Source organism: Haliotis asinina, chromosome 11, assembly GCF_037392515.1.
Source record: "Haliotis asinina isolate JCU_RB_2024 chromosome 11, JCU_Hal_asi_v2, whole genome shotgun sequence".
In the NCBI taxonomy this organism is placed as follows: Eukaryota; Metazoa; Mollusca; class Gastropoda; order Lepetellida; family Haliotidae; genus Haliotis; species Haliotis asinina.
This window is the reverse complement of record NC_090290.1, coordinates 12,571,132-12,592,426: the sequence shown is the minus strand read 5'-3', so window position 1 is coordinate 12,592,426 and position 21,295 is coordinate 12,571,132. Positions and strand designations below refer to the sequence as shown.

The window sequence follows — 21,295 nt, the reverse complement described above, 5'->3', positions numbered from 1 at the left end:
AGTAACTGAAATTCCCCTATATGCGATATGAAATGCAGACAACGGAGGTGGAAGTATAAGAAATAGTACACCCACACATGCACATTGCAAAGCACATAGATTCACGCACACTTGCACATGTCTACTCAACAACAACACAAGCATGTCCTTAAAAAATCAACATTAGTACTTAAAAACACAAACAAAGCGGCTAAATATAGTTACTGTATATTCTTACAAGAATCCCAGTGACTGGTGAATAAGAATTGTACATAAAATACATTGTTACTTAATGGAGTCGAGGCCAAGCTTGTGAGGAACACATGAAGAGATGCCAAGGATATTTCTAATGATATGTGAATAATTTATTTCATCAAGACTGAAATCGGACACGAGGTTGCGCCAAGCTTGGAACAGATGGTGAATATGACAACAAACCCTGTCATACCGGTGTTGACAGTAATAGAGCCCTATAGAAAAGGAACCATCAGAGCATGAAGGACAATTCACTGCACTACATCGTTCGGTGCGCTTGTTTAAATTTAAAAATGTATGCCAACCATTTCCTAGGACCATGCCCACTATTGACCCACTGTGTTTTTGCTTATCTCTTGACTGTGTTTGCGTTAAATATACAATATATCTACACCAACACCATTTTAAAGGACACGGAAATATCAATTACCGACTCTTTTGTTGATCGAAACCGGTCTCTCGACAAGACACAGTTCAGATTGTTACTACGTAAAAACATCACGCATTACCATATTCTTATCAAATATTCTGATAAAAGGGTTGTGAATAAATTATCATAAAATACCAGATTGCCCTCTCCAAGTCGTCAAAGCCCATCTGGTGTTTGCCATATACATGTAGCATAGATCTTTGATTGTGTTTAACATTTTGTCTAAGCCATTTACACACTGCAACATTCAGTTAACATAATTGGATCAAACAAGATTCAGCATCGAAATGAATGATAACATTTGAGGCAACAAGAGACACGAAAATAAAACGTTTAATTCAGATAAAATAGAGGTGGTTGGATGCATTCACTGATGCCATAAACACTGCAATTGTCCAACGAATAAAGATCGCGAGTGAGTTGGATCTGAGGCCACGTTAGTCAAGTTTCAGCAAAATCATGACGTGGTTTAACTGAAACGGGCTTCACACATTGTACCCATGTTGGGGATCGAACCCGGGTCTTCGGCGTGACAAGCGACCGCTTAACCACTAGGCTACCCTCCCCACGAATAAAAAGGAAGTATTGGTCTTAAGTGAGCTATATTTACGCCAATTTCTTGTTGTTTTCCAGCAGCATCACCATAGGCTTCGCACACTATTCACGAGGGGAATCGAACCCGCTCCTACTACAACACGAGTCGCTGACATGGTTAAAGACTGACATGTAATCATGCCCCATGTGTATAGATCGATACTCTAGCAGTTGGACTGACTGGTCCAGAATCGATTACTTACAGGCCACTGCCACCTGGCTGGGATATTTTGAAACATCAAACAACAAACGAACTCCATCGCGCATACTGTTCGCAACGTCATCTTCGGCCATTACGCATTTACTGCCAGTGAATTGTCATGACTTGAGTAAAAATGGGGATCTGATGGTAGTCACAGTGTCACTGCCACACTGCTGTGTGTTCCTGTTGTCAACCACTTGTTTGACTGTCCCTGGAATATTTACTTTCTACAGAGTTATTTAAAAATTACTACCTGGCGCGCAATACTTGATAAATATCACGTAGGTGTTTTACTGGAATGTATATTCAACATTACGATTTCCTCCCGGCATAAGATGATCTCGCCGTGAATCCTGTATATAAATACACTGACATTTGGAGCTATACGTGTAGTTTTCATGGATATCAGGCACACCCACGATCTGTGCTCCATTCGCATGACCTGTCATTTAGTTCACTTATCTTGACACATATGTATATCCAAGTAGATCTAGTTTTTTATCCAACAAAATTTAGCGTTTGGAATAGAAGCGGTGTTTCAGAAATGAACATCGTTTGACAGGTTCTGAGGAACACTGAACGCTTTCCGAGAAAACAAATGGGCCTAATCTCTTCCACGTTTTCATGAAACAGTAACCGTAACTGAAAATACATCACGAGAAAACGTGTATGGTGACAGAGTTCCACGTGAAAACACATCCTAGTTGGGGCACATTGGCGGAATACGGTCTTTATTTCACGGGCTACAATTTCATCTGCACCGTAGAAGGGCGCATGCGCTGTGACCTATGTCGGCAAGTGCGGGCTGAAAATGGAGGGATAGATCCTCCACATTCAGCCCACAATGATGTTTACGGTCGGAAAACTGATCTTGAAATTTTGCACGCAAGTATAAAGTTGCCCAACATGAAAGAGATGGTAGGTGGTTGCTGTGTTTGCTCGGATGAGAGAGGCTGGGCCGAAAATCCCCTCGTGTATTGCGATGGCCATGGTTGCAATGTGGCCGTTCACCAAGGTTGGTATCAAAATATTATGCGATCTGACATCCGGACTGAAGAAAATGACACTATTCATCGTTTATTTTCAAAAATCAAATTGAAATTCTTTTCGTTTCAGCTTGTTATGGTATTGTACAAGTCCCCACGGGGCCTTGGTATTGTCGGAAATGCGAAAGTCAGGAGAGACAGGCACGAGTGGTAAGAATCAGCGGCCATTTTGAATGTTTGTTTACAATCGGATCCCGTTATAATGCTGTTTATGTTTTTTGTGAGCTGCCTGTGACTTTGAATACACTGGTACATGTGCTTGGTATAGTTTTTCACATTTCTGCTGAAGCATTTTTTATTTCATGAAGAATATTGGATGAATTAACTTAAAAATGTGTAATTTGAAGGACACGACGGATTTACCTCCCTTTCATCCGTTGTAGCATGCGAGGTAACTCTATCATGTTCTGAATGGAAAGATCAGGGATTGGAATAGAGAGACCTTTGACAATTTTTCAGGCTTATTGAGTCATTTTCTAAACTAAGCAGGGATCACTGCCCTTGTACCTATAGTAAACTTCAAAATTTTAATGGGCCATTTTTTATTCTAATGTGCAAAATGGCCTCTGCCTTTCCCAATCCCTGAAAAAATAAGGAAATTACAGCATAACATGGCAATTACTTTTTGTCATTCTTTTGTTAATAATTATTGAAAGATTATTTGCTATTCTATATTTAAACATTATAATTTCTTCAAACTGACCAGAAACATATACTTCTCCTTGCCATGCACATTTGTGTTATTTAGGAGTATGTATTATACCCAAGAAGTTCAGAGGATTACACAACTCATATTGCCCATGAAGTTTAGTTTTTGAAGGGTGACTAGATAATCTGTTGTGAAAATCGGATTTCTTCAGTGAGTCTAGTAATTGAAGCATTCACGTATCACCCTGAAGACCCAGGTTTGATTTCCCACATTGGTACAATTTTGAAGCCCCTTTCTGGGGTTCCTCTGTCATGCTTTCTGGCGTTGCCCTGAAATATTGCTTTAAGTGGCAAAACTAAACTCCCTTTGAAATGTACAAGGAGTCTCAATACCCTCGATACCTTATTTCATTTAATTAGGTATACTCTGATTCGGCTTCCGTTTTCACCCATTTAAGTCAGATGTTTATCCGAACAGAATGTAGCTTTAGAAATCTGTGTTATGTGTCTGTTAGCATCAGGCTGGATTACGTCCAGTGTATGTCATCATTGCTATTCTTTTTGATAATGCAAATTTGCAATGTTTACAGAGAGGTGACATCTGTTTTCAGAGATGTGAATTGTGTCCTCAAAAAGATGGTGCTTTAAAGCGAACAGATACTCAAGGTAGGTAATCGTGCATGGTGGCAAAATTGGACATCAATATCCATGAATTTTATTTAAATCAGTTGACATAAAGTTTTAGCTGAGAATCTAAAGGGGTTCAAGAATATTTTTAAATCCACTTGTCACAGGGCAAGTGACTTTAAGAAAGTAATTTGTCGTGACAAATTTTCCATTTGCCCTGATTTTTATGACACAGTCACGAAAATGAAGTTATGAAAGAATACATCAACATGGTATTTGGTATTTATTGTAAAATGATAAATAGCCAAGAAATATAACCCTACTTTGTTATCTTTGTGATTCTGTGAAATTTGATTGCTATGTTTTGAACAGATGTGAAGTAAAACCCATGTTTATTTGCTGTTTGGAAATGATATATTTCCAGATTCATGAAAACGATATTATGAGGTATAAATTTACTCTTCATTAATTAGATTAGTTTCATGGTGCTTCTCCATTTTTGTGGCAACAAGACTGGCTCAGATTCAGTTTGTAGGTGTACATTTCCCAAGCACAGCTCCAAATGTCGTCAGTATGTACACATACAGTACACAGTCTCCAAATAATGAACTGGTGCTTTGAATTCTCGACTGAATAGATGTGTGACAACTCACCAGCCCCAATTATATTGTAGTAATTCTGTACTGTTTTGATAGTAAGAAACTGTTTGTACATAGAGAGAAAAGTTGGAAGACTCAAGTTGAACAGATCACTTCCTGTGGTGTTTAAATATACTCACCATTCAGATTTTAACCAGTGCCTTTTTCATCTTCTTATGACATGGTTTTTCATTGTAGATGTTGTATTCAAGGCTTAGATATCAGGCAAATTCCTAGTCTAAGTAAACTTAGCCCCAGTGTTATTCAGTACACTCCCACACTGGGTCCAACAACTAAACCAAGTGGGAGATTGCGTCAGGCCAATCAGAGCACAGCTTACCAAATCACGAAAGTGGACATTCGCACATACCTTTTGAACTTTTACCCATGCAAAGGTTTGTACCTGAACGATTCCGAATGCTATTTTCCCTACGATCGCTTCTGGGGTCATGCACGTGGAGCAGGCCACAACAGTGAATAAACAGTCACTGAAAATAGCGTTTTGGGCAATACTCCAGGATGTCAGCTTGCAGAAAGAGTAGCTAATGGTAACCATGTCAACAGAAACCAAAAAGCATATATTCTGCAGGTCAAATATCAGTGTTATATGCAGAGTGTCGTTTGTTGGGGGATCTTTGTCAGTGACCAGTGTGTTTTGTAAGTCCCACCAAACCCTAAACAGTAACTGTTGTCTGATTGGTTAAATCCGTTTAGCCGTCTCGCATTTGACTGGACGGTTTAGGTTGCTCACAGGTTACCTGACGCGACCTCCTATTAGGTTTTCTTAGACCCAGTGTAGGAGTGTAGCGAATAACACTGGGGCTAAGTTCACTTAGAGGGGGCAGATTCCAAGTATTTGTCCTGTTTAATTGTCAAGAGGAAGCAGTCATGTTTATAGCCAACTGTTCCTTGGTGGAATAAATTGGTGATTTAAGTTGGTGAGAAAACTATTTGTCCCAGCAGGTCGTGTAACTGACGAGTAGCTGTGACCATCAATAAAAACGTGTAGGTTATCCCCGTTGCACCTGAAAATGAACAGTTTCTATTTATGTAATTTCTATTTCAGGTTGGTGTCATGTAGTGTGTGCGTTGTTTATCCCGGAGGCATGGTTTGCAAATGTACAAACAATGGAACCGATAGTATTGAAGAATGTTCCCCCAGAGAGATTCAATAAGGTGAGTGTAGTGTGATTTATTTAAGAAATACCGGACACTTTAATACCATGTATAGTGTAATAAAGCACACATTCGCCATGAGCATCCTTGTGCTTTAACTATAAAAGTTCAGGGCAAAGTGTGCTTTATTACTCTTATACATGGTGGGAGAGCGAACTGTATTTCTTTTCTAAGATGCTAAATGTAATACTTTCTTATGGTTATTATTATTATTATTAATCTAAGGCAGAGAACAAATGGTATCGGTGACATAAGTTATGAATCTTCACACAGGGCTAACTGACCTGCTGTTCCTTCCACGTGTTCAACCCCCTACGATAAGACGAACATTGCCAGAAAAAACAAATGCCAAATAGTTGGTGACGATTTTATGAAGCGATGACATGCATCGTAACATCGGTTACATTATGACTTAATGCAAAAGTATTTGATTATGAGGAGGCAGACTAGAATAGTGCAGTGATGCCAACACATTGTGATGTAATGCAAAAAGTGCACATTATGGTCAGCACCTATGATCTTTCATCGAAGTGTCTTAGATTAATTATTAGCGCATGCTGGAAGTTGACAAAACTTCTTTATGCAAAAAACTTAATGCTATCAGGGATAGGTTTTCAGTGACCTGTTTCTAGCATGAAGTCTGTAGATTGAATCAGGTGGTCACAACTGCAGATTCCAAGTCCTCGTTCTTGATGACACTGGGCATTGGTCATTATAGTGAATTTTTCCTTATCCTGACTCATGCTTATTTGCTTTCTCATTTTTGTCTTCCAAATGGTTAAGTGAAAACTTGAATCTCTTCAATTCCCTTAAAGTGAACGTACAGTCACTCACCTTACATGCCTTCTTCCTGCCAAATGTCATGTCGCCTCAGCATGCCTTTCCTCACTCCTACATCGCCCAAATGGCCCTTCAGAGTCCCTTGGCAGTTTATAAGTCAATTCTTTTTAGTTATATAGCACATATTTGCCATAAATGCCTTTGTTGCAAAGTTATTTATCATATTTTTCACTTTTACTGGAGACAGTGCAGATATTTTCAGGGTTTTGTCAGTTTTTGATGTGAAATTCTCCTCTATTGTTAAGAGCAGTTGTTCTGGACAGTTTCTGTGGCTGTGATAGTGTGAGTGAGTGTCATGAAATGAATCAGTCTTGAAGTTCTAGTATTTCTACATCACATGCCACGAAAAGTATCTGCTGGAATATCTAGACTTCAGTAAAGAATGGAAGACTCAATTCAAGTATGGTCCTTAGAAACCAGAGATTTGGATTTTTACCCAGTATAAATGGATCCACTGTTTGGATCCAACGCTACTTATGGCATTTTTAAACATTTTTCTTTGGTGTGACCATTTTCAAAATACATGTATAAGGTTTTGCTCTATCCATGGAATTTGATGAAATATGCAAAAATATTGTCTGGTTTACTTCTTAAAATCATGAAATTTTTGAGAACGTGAAATTTTGCAAAAACTGCAAATAACCTGACCTTGCAAAACTATCATGACTGCTAGCCATTGTTCACCAGTTGATATCATCATCAGATCTGGACAATACATTGATTAAGCAATGACAGCAGCTTGAGGGACGACTAATTACTAGCATCACTAGTACTCACATGTCACATGTCAAACAAGGGCTACTCGAACAAAAGTAACGCAATCAGTACGTCTGATAGTCCAGAAAGGCAGGAACCGTGCAATACACACCATCTTATCTTAAGAGTTCGCTTCATGTCCCAACATTTCCAACAGGCATGGATAGATTTCATGACACTTACCGGGATATCAACAGTTTTGTGGTGGTGCTGTCAACAATTTGATTGATGCATTCCACATAATATAATCCCTTTAAACTGTTATAAGCTTATCTGGCCTGTGTAGTGTGTGTTGATGTTAAGGAAAATATCACTAATTTGCATACACATGGAGATAATCTGCTGACCTCTGCTCATGATTAGTGGGAACAGTGTTTAATGTGTGATTGGATTTACATTAGGTAGAACTCTCAGTTGCGGTATATGTTTGAGAATGTCATGACGCTAAAACATGTTGTTCGGAACATGCAAATATTTGTAATTTACAATATATTGATGGCATTATGCCCCTGATGATAGATGTGTGACGTTGAATGTGTTTGTTTCAGACATGTTATATATGCGAGGAACAGGGACGAGAGACTAAGTCTACCACCGGATCCTGTATGACTTGCAACAAAAATGGATGCAAGCAGAACTTTCATGTTACATGGTACGTTGTTGCTTCAAACTGGGATGTAGGACAGCAGTTATGTAGCTTGCTGGTTAAAGCATTCTCTCCACCATCTGTCTGTAGATCTGGGGCACAGTTGGTGAGTGTCTGAGAAACAGCCAATCTGAATGTCTGTTTTTGGTTAGTTCGATTTATGGCATTTACATAACTTCATTTCCAACCTATTGGCTGAACTTTACTTATGATTCAAGCTTGAAATTGAGATTTTGGGGTTTTTGGGGGGCCCTTTGATTTAGCCTATGCTAAAGACATAATGGAATATTGGAGCCACTAAAACTGTAGGCCCCTTTGAGTGGTAGCAATATGTGAAATATCCAGCATCTGGCTCATGTCCTAACTTACATATAAAGTAAAGGTGCTGATTTCCTGACTAACTTTTCACACTCTTATTTGAAAAGCAGAATTTCGGGGGAAATATTGTAATTGTTTCGACTGAAAACGCTAGCTATTGATTGAATTTGTGAAAGTCTGCAGAAGCCTTCGGGGCTAGTTTGATGTGAACATACGATCTCAGTCTCAGGCTTGACCTCTGGTTTGTTGCAGTGCTCAGGCACAAGGTCTGCTGTGTGAGGAGGCTGGTAACTATGGCGACAATGTCAAGTATTGTGGCTACTGTTCTTACCACTACAAGAAACTGGTACGAACCAAATTTTGTTTTTTCAACTGAAAACTGATAATGTACACACTATTATCTAGTATGTCTGGGATTTACCAAGGATTTGGATGAACCGTGCCATGTATCCATGGTGGCTGAGTGGGCTTTTTGATTGACTTTGCGAGCTGTCAGTACAGTACTGTGCTCTTGAGTGTGAGGAATCAAATCCCTTTTGAAGGTCAACCCAAAAGAGTACTAGATTCTATTCTGTATTCTACTTTGAAAGACAAATCATGAATGTTGAATCTTTATCTGAACATTGTTTTTTGGGGGTTTTTTTTGGTTTTTTTTTCGTATGTTCAAAAAGAGAATGGTTTTGATGTTTGAGAACTGGGAGCTGCATCATTCTAGGTATTTTGGGCAATTTTGCCCTCATTTACTGCAGGCTTGAGGCCTAATTTCAGCTGCTTATCTGGATGAAATACTGATATCACGGCTCAGTTAAGACTACGCCTTCTTGTTTATGTTTTTGTGTCTGCTCACCAAGAAGAGATTAGTACATGTAGCTTTAAAAGTAACATGGGTTTGTCATGATTCTCGATTAGATTGAGCAAGGTATGGGGATTAACTGTACTCACTACCATGGTGACAATTAATTCTTCAGAAAAAGGATGCTAACATCAAAACCATTCCTGCATTCAAACCCATCCCGTCCGAGAATGCTACCCCTGACACAACACCGGAGAAGATAGCTCCTGTAAAGCCGGACAAGGAAAAGGCTAGAAAGGTGTGTATGAGTGTTGGTAGGGGTTGCGGATATCTGACAAAGAAGTGGGTCGGTTTATGGTCAGATTGAGGTCTGTTTAAATTGTCTGTATGCCCAGTTCCCAGCTGCTTTATGACGTGACTGTTACATTCATCTGTGTCAAATTGCTGTTTCTAGAGTTCACAAGGGTGGGAAGCAAAGTCCATCTACAACTTGAATACACAAATGTCTGACAGCAACATGTCTAAAGCACAATTTAAGAATAAATCTTGTTTGGTGTAATGTGTTGAAGTATACTGAAAAGGAAGTAAAGATGGGCAAAATTACTCAGATGGTTTAGGTGATCACTGTAATGAGTTTTAGAGATTGATTCATATCATGGCTGATGATGTGACAGTGTTTACTGCAACAGTGTTTACTGCAACAGTTACCCGCTTGAGATATTGTTTGTGGTTACTGAAAAGTGAATGATGAGGCAGAATAAAAGTTATCCAAGAAAATATCCTAGTGGTAGAGTATGGTTATATTCCACTTTTAGCATTATTTCGGGAACATCATGGTGGGACCACTTGAAAATGAAATGAAATTCACATAATGCACTTATGTGACATGAACCCAGAACATTGCTTAGACCTTAATGTTACATAACGTCCTCTGTCCACAAGCCCAAATACTGGTAACATTAACTGTTCCAGATTAGCAAGCTAGTCATATTTTCTATCCCTGCTAAGGTGAAGGTGACCTAAGGTGAAGGTCGGGGGTAGAATAGGCCTTCAGCAACCTATGCTTACTATAAAAGGCGACTATGTTTGTCGTAAGGGGTGACTAATGGGATCAGGTGGTCAGACTTGCTGACTTGGTTGACATATGTCATCCATTCCCAGTTGTGCAGATCGATGCTCATGTTGTTGATCACTGGATTGTCTGGTCCAGACTTGATTATTTACAGACTGCTGCCATATGGCTGGAATATTGCTGAGTGTGGGGTAAAACTAAACTCACTCACTCACTCACTCACTCACTCACTGAGGCGCAGCTAATTACTTAAACAGTTCAGGTCATGTCCCACCCTTGTGAAGCCCAAAAAAAAGGTGTTGTTTAAGTAGTATGCTGTAACGTTTAAGCAACATTTGTGTTCCTGATGATTTTGTGACTGTTTCCTTGTGTGTGTTTATAATGCTCATTTAATTTGTTCATTGTCCATCATGTGTTTGTAGATAGCTCATGTCATGACAAGACATGTGGGTGAGGGCTCAGGTTAAACTGGGTTCACAGCATTACTGCAGTAGTTATTTCCTCTTTAGTATTCACTAGTGGTGCACTGATTTATCAAATAGTCAGATAATTGATCATTTGACAATCAAACTTCCATAATCGATTAAAAAACATTCCAATCGATAATACTCTATACTATCTTCAAGAATAATAGGTAGTTGCTTACAGCATAATAACAGTTTTAGCGTGGATACATATATTATTTAGATCCATGTTTATCCAATTATATGATTGAATATGCAAGGATTGATTAAGGTTTCGTAAATGTAGTATGTTATTAAAATGTGGTTCTAAAACCAACAAATACTCCTGAAAACATAACACGTAATCGAAACAAGCAATTTCATTGGCTGGTCAGACTGTCAACAAAATGCTTACTTTCCAGCACGTTTCCTTTGAGAAAACATTTTGTATTTGTGAAACGTTCCATTGGAAATGGACAGCTTTATTGATTTTTTGCACATCTACTCATTGATTTATAGCTGTTCTTTTCTGATTTGGTCTGATTTCTGCATCAGTTTCGACACATAGATCTTGAGTTCAACTTTTCTGAAAAAATGACATACATATCGCTTAACTGTAAAATTAGTGATCTAAATTCATATTAGTTGTTAAATACTCCATGATTTTCAATATCTTTTTGTTGGAGTGTTTTTTAATCCATTTCTAAAGAAGAGTCTGTTACAATATCATGGCATATGGCGTATCTTTATTAAAAGCGATTGTGTAGCAATTATCTCATCAGCTGGTCTTGTCATAAGTCCTACTCGTAGTTGATCATTTATGGATAATTGATCGACAGAAGACATCAGTAAATGATCATTGTTTTAGAGGTAGAATCCCAACACTAGTAATCACTGCTTCATATTCCATGCCCACTTGTGAAGGTCTGGAATAGAATAGGCCTTCAGCAACCCATGCTTGTCTTGAAAGGGGACTATGCTTGTCATAAAAGGCAACTAACTGGATCGGGTGGTCAGGCCTACAGACTTGGTTGACACGTGTCATCGGTTCCCAATTGCACAGTTCGATGCTCATGTTGTTGATCACTGGATTGTCTGGTCCACACTCATATTGCTGGAATATCGCAGATGGGGCGTAAAACTCACTCACTCAATCACTCACTCACTCACTCACTCACCTTGCCACATTTTGGGGTTACAGTAAACAGCCAGCAACCATGATCCAGACTTGAGTATTTGCAGTCTCTTTTCATATAGCTGTAATGCTGCTGAGCTTTAAACAATAATTCCTAATCATATTCCACACCATAATTTCATAGTAAATGAAATATATCTGGGAGATGAAACACATCTATGCCTTCATCCTTGATACATGTTTAACGATTTAGGGAGATAGTTCCCCTGCAGTCTATGGCTTGCTGAAACAGGCAGCTATACATGACAGAGGTCAATCCCGAAGCTCTCTTAGCACTAAGATAGGCGCAAGTTCATGTATGTCACTTACAACTATATTGGCCCAAAGAGTGCTTCAATTTTTTCGATGTACCCAAATACATACATGAATTCCACTTACTCTCCGTCCATGCTTTTTACATCTATTCCATGGACGTTTCTTCTGTTCTCATGCTTTTTACTGATCATTTGGTGTCACACTTTTGCAAACTGCTTTATTTGTTAGATACTGTTGGTGTGCAGGGGTAAAACTTAACCCATCGCTATCTACTGTGAACTGTTATGCAGTAGATAACGCTTACAACTATGTTATATTGAATGTTGTTCCTTCTATTTTCTGATTCATTTAGAAATACTTGGGACTACTTTTTAAACGAAACACTGTTATTGCAAACTTACATACATGACTAATTGTATTTTGCTCTCAGTCAGATGATGTCGCTGAAAAATGCATCAAATGAACTATTGCTGTAAACTTAGATTAGCATTCCTTTGAGTTAATTATGACTGTGTATGGGTTTAAGTTCTACCCGAAAGCTGAGGTGTACAAGCTGTCTTGCTTTGCTGTTGTGTGATAGTTAGTATGCTACTGATTACTCCAATGCTAAGCCTCTCACTATATTGAGATGTGCTGGTCCTGTAATCAGTATAGAGAATACACAATTTAATTTCCAGATCTTCACAATCTTTTGTGAGCAGAGCAAGGAACGAAACAAGACAGCGTTGGACCACACGACAGTTCAGAGCCAATCTTCGGGTAGTAGTGATGTGGTTAAACAGAGACCTCAGGCCACACCTCCATCTCATAATAATAGTGCTATGTCAGATTCATCGTCGATGATGTCACCGGAATTTGCTGGATTCACGGAGGCGGATCTGAAAAATCATCCTGCGAACTCTCAGAGTGTGGAGTCGAATAGTAAACCGGAGATGGCAGGGTCTTCATTGAGTAATTCTTCATGTAGTCCACCAGGACATGACCAAAAACTGATCATGGACGCACGGTTTACGGTGACAGATTCCAACTGTTTGTTTTCCACGGCCTCGTCACCCTTTACTAATGCCAGCCCGGCCAGTAGTTCTGGGACTGGGGAGGTGACAAGCCCACAAAACCAAGGGTCATTCTCAAATTCATTTGAAAAGTTTCTGAGCGGAAGTGCACCCAATACTGCCGAGGAAGATAGCGGCGGGAAAGGAAGTGATGGTGAACAGCCCTCTGGGAAACGGTCACGGTCAAGGTCAGTGTGTCTTTTTGGTTGTGTTTTGATTTCTATAGTCTGCAACCCAGAATGGTAAACAATGTCTTCAAATTTGGTGACAACCTACATTGGGGGATGGCATTGACATCAGTCATTTGAAGGTGACTTTGAAGTTGTTTCAGGGTCACATGATACTTTTTAAAATCTCGCAAACGCAACTACATCACACATTAGGTAATGTTCTTCGTGACAGAAAGATAAAACTAGTGATTATGTTATGTTTTATTCTTCTTTAGTTGTGTGTGACATTGCCATTATGAGTAATTATTCTTAGTCAACTTTCCTGGTTTTGTCTTTGAATATTTTGCGCCTTACAAATGACAGATGCATTCTGATGGGTCTATGCTTTTATGCTCCATTGAATCCATATACCCCTATAATAGATGGGGCCACATTTTTCTACTTGTTTTTAATTATGGATCTACTGACTGTTCATTTTTTGGTTATGGAAAAATGATATAAGAAACCATTAATCTACTACACTCCATAGCTATGACCTGTCATTTACATTACTGCATAGGAAAGGGAGGCTACTCCTGTTTCCTTTGCTTGTCTGCTGTGTGTATTTGCTTTTTGTCCACCAAATACTTCATTGTGGTGTTCTCATGTTTATGACATAGAGTATTTTCTGCTAAATTCAAGGGCAGAGAATGCATCAAACTTATTCTGTCTCAAGAGAGGTATGCAGCTTATACTGTCCACGAAAGATGCTATGTAGTTTTAAACAATTAAAGTATCTGATATTTATGCTTTATGACAGCAAGATTTGCAGATGTCTCAAGATAGGTATGCAGCTTATACTGTCCACGAAAGATGCTATGTAGTTTTAAACAATTAAAGTATCTGATATTTATGCTTTATGACAGCAAGATTTGCAGATGTCTCCCATTCAAATTATGTTGTAGTTTTTAGGACTATGAAATGAATACAGGAAAGTAAGTGTAATACTCGTAGGCACAATTGTGGTCTTTCTCAGGGACTTTAAGATTAGTTAGCCACAAGGTAACCAATGGTATTAGCCGATGGTTCCAAATTAGTTGGTTAAACACGTGGGATTTTATCAGTAATATTCACAAAAGAGAAAGTGTTGACTTTTTAGCTTAGACTAAAGACTGCCATGTTATTGATCTGGAATTGTAAACCATTCTACCATGGCTGTATGAAATGCTTGAATTTGATTGGTCAGTCAATCTGGATTGAAAGTGTGTCTGATTTCATGGCGCTTCACTGTGCATGTGTACAACACTGCCACACCACTTCATCTTGGCTAATACCAACACAACAGACATGATATAAATGCTTACAAAACATTTATTTAAATTCGAAAAAATGCAATTATGTGATTTTTCTTCCACGAATATAAGGGAAACTCACAACCATATTACACTCTATTATGAAAATATTCAAAGTCAATTACAATACACAGCCCCAAACATAAACAAGCTTAAACATCAGACAGCCTTGTAAAAATACATAGCTGTCAATAGAAAATATGTAGAAAAGCCATGAGTGAACATTTGCCTAACTGGTAAATGACATATTTGTTTCAATTTAGAATCCCAAATCCATAAGATAACGATCAGGCAAAACACCAATTCTTTTTCAGAAGAAGTCCTCCGGGGTACATTTATAGCATTAAAAATGTCCATTTTAAAATGCCTACAACAGTTGTAACATTATTTCAATAAATACTTTACAAATCAAAAAACTTGTTTTTGTCTTGAGAGACCACCCCTACAGGGCCCCTTCCTGGGCCCCCAACAGCCAAGAGCAGGTAACTCTTGCCATCTACCTCGTACCTCACTTTTCATACTGTCGTCCATTCATAGCTCTCTTCACGAAGCTTATGATTTGAAGTTAGAAAATGAGTGAGAAAGCATCCAACTGTCTATGTATGGTTCCTTTTTAACGCACGGGCGCTATCGGGAATTTATAAGTCACTCCTTTTCATGAAATGTTGTAACTGTGTGGTGTCCGCTGCTACCAGCCAAGTGGTCAGTAATATGGTGGTCGGCACTGTCCTCGTGGTTATTTTTTCCAGCCTGGTCGAAGACAATAGGCATGGATAAAGAGTACTATGGGATTATATTTCAATATTGGTACATGGTTACTTACTCATAATTATATAAAAAGTGAGGTGTTTATTAATTGTTGTTGAGTAATGGGCTGGTTACTTTGTATCCTTTACAACTACTCTAAATATCCACATATGCCTGCTATTCGTCCCTTATAGGTATAATAGCCTTAATTATTTAATAGTTAAATACTGCCCATGTGTACTGTTGTTTCTAAATGGATTAATGGACCTTGCTACTAGTCATAGCTCGGCTCTGTTTTTTCCCAGTTCAAAGGATGTGCTACATGTAGCGCCATGCTGCCTCCACAAGACAGGCATTTATTATGCCTGCGACATCTGGCAGAAGAAGCTCACGATGAGCATGGGTGTGACATTTGCCATGCATTCTCTCCTCGTGCTTTGAAGACTAGACATTCGGGACTCGTGTTTTATCGGTCTTTAATTCAGGTGGGGGGTGATATGTGGGCGCAGGAGCTGCCACCTGAAATAGCGAAAAAGGCTCCAAGAAAAAGGGTTTGAGGGGTGGCATGGAGGTGGAATCTTCTTCCAAACCAGCGAAGAGTACTTCAGGCCCCCCAAGCAGTGGTGTCTACTTCTACTGCACCTACCCCTGAAACCCCACAACCTTTAACATCTGAACGAATTTTCTCTTTGCTTCAGCAGCGGTGCATACCCTCATTTCGGATGTGATGTCCGGTTTCTGTCAGGATATCGACGTCCATCTGGAATCGGGTGTGTCTCCGCTCATGGATTCCAAAGGAATCCCCAACCAAGCCACGGGTGTTGGTGTGGGGATGTCTTTCGGGGTGAGCAGGTACCAACTACGGCGTCGGTAACCGGCCACTCTGTGGTTGCTAATATTGGTCTGATGGGTTCTGTCCCTGCGGTAGGGGTTAGCTTGCCTCCCACGGTGCCTGCATAGGGGGGTTGCCGGCTATCCGCCACCTGGCCTGAACCCACAGAGTTTTGGCTGACAGGGGAGGCCTTTGCTCCGGCGAATGTGGCGGATAGCCGGCTACGTATTCTTCCGTCTATTCTAGCTGAAGTGGTTAATCCCCTCCTGTTGGGTTCCCAGTCCAGATTCGATTTACCCGAACTGGACCAGAGGTACCTGATGGGGGATCTTGGCTTGTACAATCCGCCAGTGGTTGACGACTGCATTTATGCGTCGGCCGCCCTCGAGGGTTCCTTAGACAGTCTATGGCTTCGGCAAAACCGGGGAGTAGGTTGCGCCCCAGCAGCCTTTTCCGAGGAAAGAGAAGTAGGACCCGCTTCCAAGTAAGAAGTTTTCCGGAGCCCCAGTTGACCCTGAACCAAGCAGTCAGAGCACTGCCGGGGATTCACTACTTACTGCCGCACATCCCAGTGGCTGGCCGCCTTTCTCTCTTCCTACCGGAATGGGAAAAGGTTACATCCAGTTGCTGGGTCCAGTCCACACTCGGGGACAGTCACTTACCACAGTGGAAGCGAGACCCACCTCCCTTTTCCGGGATCCATTGCACTCCAGTGCCAGTTGCTCCGGAGAAAGCTGAGGTTCTCCACGCCAAGGTCAAGTCATTACTGGTCAAGGCGGCCATCGAGGTGGTTCCAAGATGACAGGAACTAGACGGATTTTCTTCCCCTTGTTTCCTAGTCACCAAAAAGGACGGAGGGTTCAGACCTATTCTAAATCTCAAAGGCCTGAACAGCATGTTGCTGGTACCTTCATTCAAAATAAAGACACTACGGTCAGCGATCTCACCTGTAGAAATAGGCAACTGGCTTACGTCCATCGACCTCAAAGATGCGTACCTGCACGTTCCCATGCATCCTGAGTTCAGGAAATACCTTTGGTTTGCCTTCGAAGGGGTATGCTACCAGTTTCGGGTGCTTCCATTTGGCATTGCTACATCTCCGAGGGTGTTCACCAAACTTATGCTCATCCCAGGGCAAGTGGCCAGGTCACAGAGCAGGTGCTGCCACCTGTACCTAGACGATTGGCCCCAACAGGCACTTCCCGCTCACTTGAGTCGATATACAACATTCTCAGTAATTAGTATTCTCACCAAGATGGGCTGGATTATCAATCTCAAGAAATCAGACCTTGTATCTACACAGGATGTGATCTTCTTAGGCGCACGGTTCGAAACAGCGCGAGGCTTGGTCTCCGGACCTCATCTGCAAAGTTCAAAGAATTGTTTCACAATTTCTCGAGTCCCCCTCGGCCTCGGCTCGTACCTGGCTGCAGTTGCTAGGCAACATGGCGGTGATAGTGAACAATGTTTGGAGGGCGCAGTTGAGGATGCGACCCATTCAGTATGCTTTGACTCAGATTGGTCTCATTCCCAGAGTTACGAGATTATTCTCCACAGTCCGGGGTGGTTAATTCCTCATTTACAGTGGTGGACAGTGGTAGGGAATCTATCCACGGGCTTGCCCCTGGACATTCCCTCACCAAATCTCTCAATTCAGACATACACTTCCCTCACATGGTGGGGGGTGCTTACTGGGCGATCAATCAGTCTCGGGCCAGTGGTCACAGAGCGAAACTCGCCTGCACATCAGTGTGCTAGAATTGAGAGCAGTCCAATTAGTGTTCCAACGCTATCGGGAGATGGTGGTGTGTCTAGAGATGGAAAAGCAGATGGTGATGACCTATATCCTGAAACAGGACGGTACAGTGTCTCCATCCCTCCTAAGGAGGCTTGGCAGTTTCTGCTGTGATGCGGCCAGTTCAGTGTTCGAGTGTATCCCGTTTATCTCCTGGGGGTGGACAACGTTCAAACAGACGCGCTGTCTCGACGTGTGCTTGCTCCGCACAAGTGGATGCAACATGGGAGAATATTTGAGACTATCTTCCAGTTGTTCGGGTGGTTCCAGGTGGATCTGTTTGCCTCTGGGAGGACGAACCAGATTCCAGTGTTTTGTTCTTAGATACCGGAACCAAGAGCCATCGCCCAGGACGCTTTCCAACTCGATCGGACGTAGAGGGTATTGTGGGTGTTCATGCCTCTACCGTTGATTCCCAAAGTCCTCTCACAGCTTGCCACCCAACCAGCTCGACTACTTGTGCTCCTTGCACCACTTTGGTCATCTCAAAGCTGGTTTCCTGTAATTCTCAGGTTTCTGGCTCTGCCTCCTGTCCTTATACCCTTTCGACCGGACTTACTATCCCAGAACTTAGCTCTGCATAGGTGGCCTGGCATAGGGGGGATTCTTGATCCCTTCTTGATGCCCTCTATAGTAAATGCCAACAACGCCTCCAATCTAATACGCAAACTGCGATCTTTTAATGTTTCCCAATATGTTATGTTTATACCACATTTATGCAGATTATTTCTATTTTTCTTCTCAGTTCTGGTTTGAATCCCTTTCAGTCAGCAACAATTTCAGTTTTAAGTTAAGTCAAAAGTTAACAAAATTGAAAATACAGCTAGCAAATTACTGGGGTAACTTTCAATAATCTTTCACTTCTGTTAGAGCGGCAAGTACTTTCAAAGTCTGAAAAATTCATTGATGACCCAACACATTTTATGAATAAAGAGCATAAGCTTCTACCATATGCTGTTACTCATTTGTTATTTTTTTTCTTAAGCTCTGTGATACAAAACAAGTTCCTTTTAAGATAAAGGAAGTTACACGCTGGTTACCTCCCTTTCACTAGACTGTCATATGGCTTCTTAACACTAAATACTTCAAAGAAATAAAAGCAAATATAGATATCGTTCCAGAAAAAAAACAGGTTTCAACATGATTTACGTCTGATCTAACTCTGGATGATACTATGATTCTATTCTAATATAGCAAAAAGTAAACCCTGATGGTAATCATGAAAAGGTACTAATGCAGTCTAGGAAGTACCACTGATACAAGTCAAAGCATATCAAAACAATTACAAATGTTGAAATCCCTCCCTTTGACTTCAGTTCAAAGTCACACATGAATCCCAATGATGTATCATTCTTTCAACATTTAAAATCTGTTATCAATATCAAATTCTGCTTGGGTACAGCACATACACAGCCATTTTTACCCAGTTTTGTTAATCAGCAGTAAACTTGACCCAATCAAATTCATGTTATCATCCTTGATTAGACCAGTCTATGTAAGATTACATGAGGTGGAGCAGGGCAGCGTAAAATGGAATTCTTTCATTGTCATTGTAATTCCAGTGGTATTGCAGTAATCAAGATTAAAATGAAGACGTGTAAAATATCATCAAGTTTAATTTAGAATTGAGTGAATACATTTTGTTTATTATGTTATATTAACATTTATTCCTTTTGAAAATGATGTAGCCTATCTTCTCCATTAGATAATTGCGTAACCGTTCTTGTGTCCTTTCTCGTATCTGGGCGGTCGGTTTTAAAGTAAATTTGCCTTTGTTGTCTCCAGCCGCAACGTGGAGTGGTTGAGTGTATTCAGTGGCATCTGTACATATGTCCCGATTTTTGTTAACACAATATCTCATGAACTATTGTGCCCAGTGTCTTCAATTTTGGTGACAGCCTACATTGGGGGATTACATAGACACCAGTCAGTTTTGGTGACCTTGTCCTTATTTTCAAGGTCAATGTTATCAATATTTCATTGTTTAGCAGCGAAGGACATTGCCATATTTGTAGCCAACACTTGAACAAACCAACCCATTTGTCTTCCAAATGGCTAATGGAATCTCTAAGGTTTCTGAGAGTTTGCTTCAGTTTCAAAGTTTCATCAAGACATTAGTAGTGGTTGTTCAGTAACAACAACAAAAAATTCTAAAGCAGGCCAGGTATTTAGTCAGCACTGTGCAGTTAACTGGCAAACTGTAAACATGGTAAATCTGACACTAAGTGCCCAGTAGCATTATGTCAGCGGTGATGGTGTTGTAACAATGATGGAATTGTTCAGGCTTCACTTTGATTTATCATTGACATGTTTGTATAAGTACCTTATCATGCTCACATGTACAGATCTCAGGAGAAGGAGAAGAAGAAGGTTCGCCGAGGGAAGATATCCAGTTGTGTGGGTGGCAAGGGGAAGATGAACAAGGACACGCTGCAGACGGGGAAGGCAGTGCTCACTCCAGGGGCCAAGAAACTCTCTTTGCGGAAGAAGTCGAGTTCCTCCAATGGTCTCCCTCCTGGAGGTCAAGGGGGACCCAACTGTTCCTCCATGACTGGGCCAGGGTAGGGAGAGATTCTGTCCTGAATGACTTCTGTCTCATAGCAGATCTTAGTAGAAGGTTATGGAGGTCGATATATATGCCTCGGGTCTGTGCCTTGCTGTGTCATTGTATGTCACTTATGAAGACTGATGTTCATGATATTGATCACTATATTGTGTGGTCTGGACTTAATTGTTTACAGACTGACACCTTATGGCTAGAATATTGCTGAGTGAAGTGTTACACAATAAACAATCAGTGTGTTCTATATTGGAAATGAACATTTTCCATTTCAACAGTGCATTTCGTCATCAGATTTAGAGACAATGCTCAGTAGGTAGGCAAGTGAAATACGTTTCTTTGGACGTAATGCCAGTTCCCTCTGAGCTCCACAAACTATGGGATATTATTTTAGACTGGTGATGAGGTCAATACCTGTTTTTATGGACCTGCGAAAAGCTGTATTGACCTAGGGCAAAGTCCTCTATAATCACAGATACTGACCGAATTCATGAATGTATAATTGTTTTCTTATGTGATTACCAAACATAAAAGCTTCTAAAAACATGTATCCATTTAGTAAAGAAAAGCAATGCAGTTTTCACTGCAGACCAATAACGTTATGTCAGCAATACGATTGAAGCCTAAGAGGAATGCTGTCAAGCAAAGCAATCTCATTGGCTGAATCATAGAGAAGTCCTCATGTGGGTCACTCGCTATCTATTTTTACTGACTCAAGTCAATATGAGTTTTGGTCGGACCTTGGTAGAAGTCAATATGCTATTCTGTCAGTGAACATGTGACCACCACTGGACTATTCAGGTAGCCAGTAAAATATGCTTTCATAATAAATAATGATATTGTAAATGCTGTTAACTTCTTGGACACTTGGTTAAAACTGAATGTCTGACTGGGG

General features: G+C 40.4%; 1 protein-coding gene across 5 annotated transcripts in view; it reads left to right on the top strand.

The window, feature by feature from the left end:
* Positions 1 to 2,240: 2,240 nt before the first annotated feature.
* The window catches only part of LOC137255639 (protein AF-10-like), a 29,821-nt gene continuing 10,766 nt past the window's right edge, over positions 2,241 to 21,295 (top strand). The window contains exons 1-9 of one of the 5 annotated variants that reach the window (XM_067793100.1): positions 2,241 to 2,475; positions 2,577 to 2,656; positions 3,766 to 3,820; positions 5,486 to 5,595; positions 7,740 to 7,843; positions 8,408 to 8,501; positions 9,124 to 9,246; positions 12,615 to 13,153; positions 20,186 to 20,401. In XM_067793100.1, the coding sequence (XP_067649201.1) occupies positions 2,367 to 2,475; positions 2,577 to 2,656; positions 3,766 to 3,820; positions 5,486 to 5,595; positions 7,740 to 7,843; positions 8,408 to 8,501; positions 9,124 to 9,246; positions 12,615 to 13,153; positions 20,186 to 20,401 (1,430 nt within the window). In that variant the 5' untranslated portion in view covers positions 2,241 to 2,366. Of the gene's footprint in view, positions 2,476 to 2,576; positions 2,657 to 3,744; positions 3,821 to 5,485; positions 5,596 to 7,739; positions 7,844 to 8,407; positions 8,502 to 9,123; positions 9,247 to 12,590; positions 13,154 to 20,185; positions 20,402 to 21,295 lie in introns of all 5 variants that reach the window. The other 4 variants (XM_067793098.1, XM_067793101.1, XM_067793099.1 and 1 more) reach the window with 4 other exon arrangements.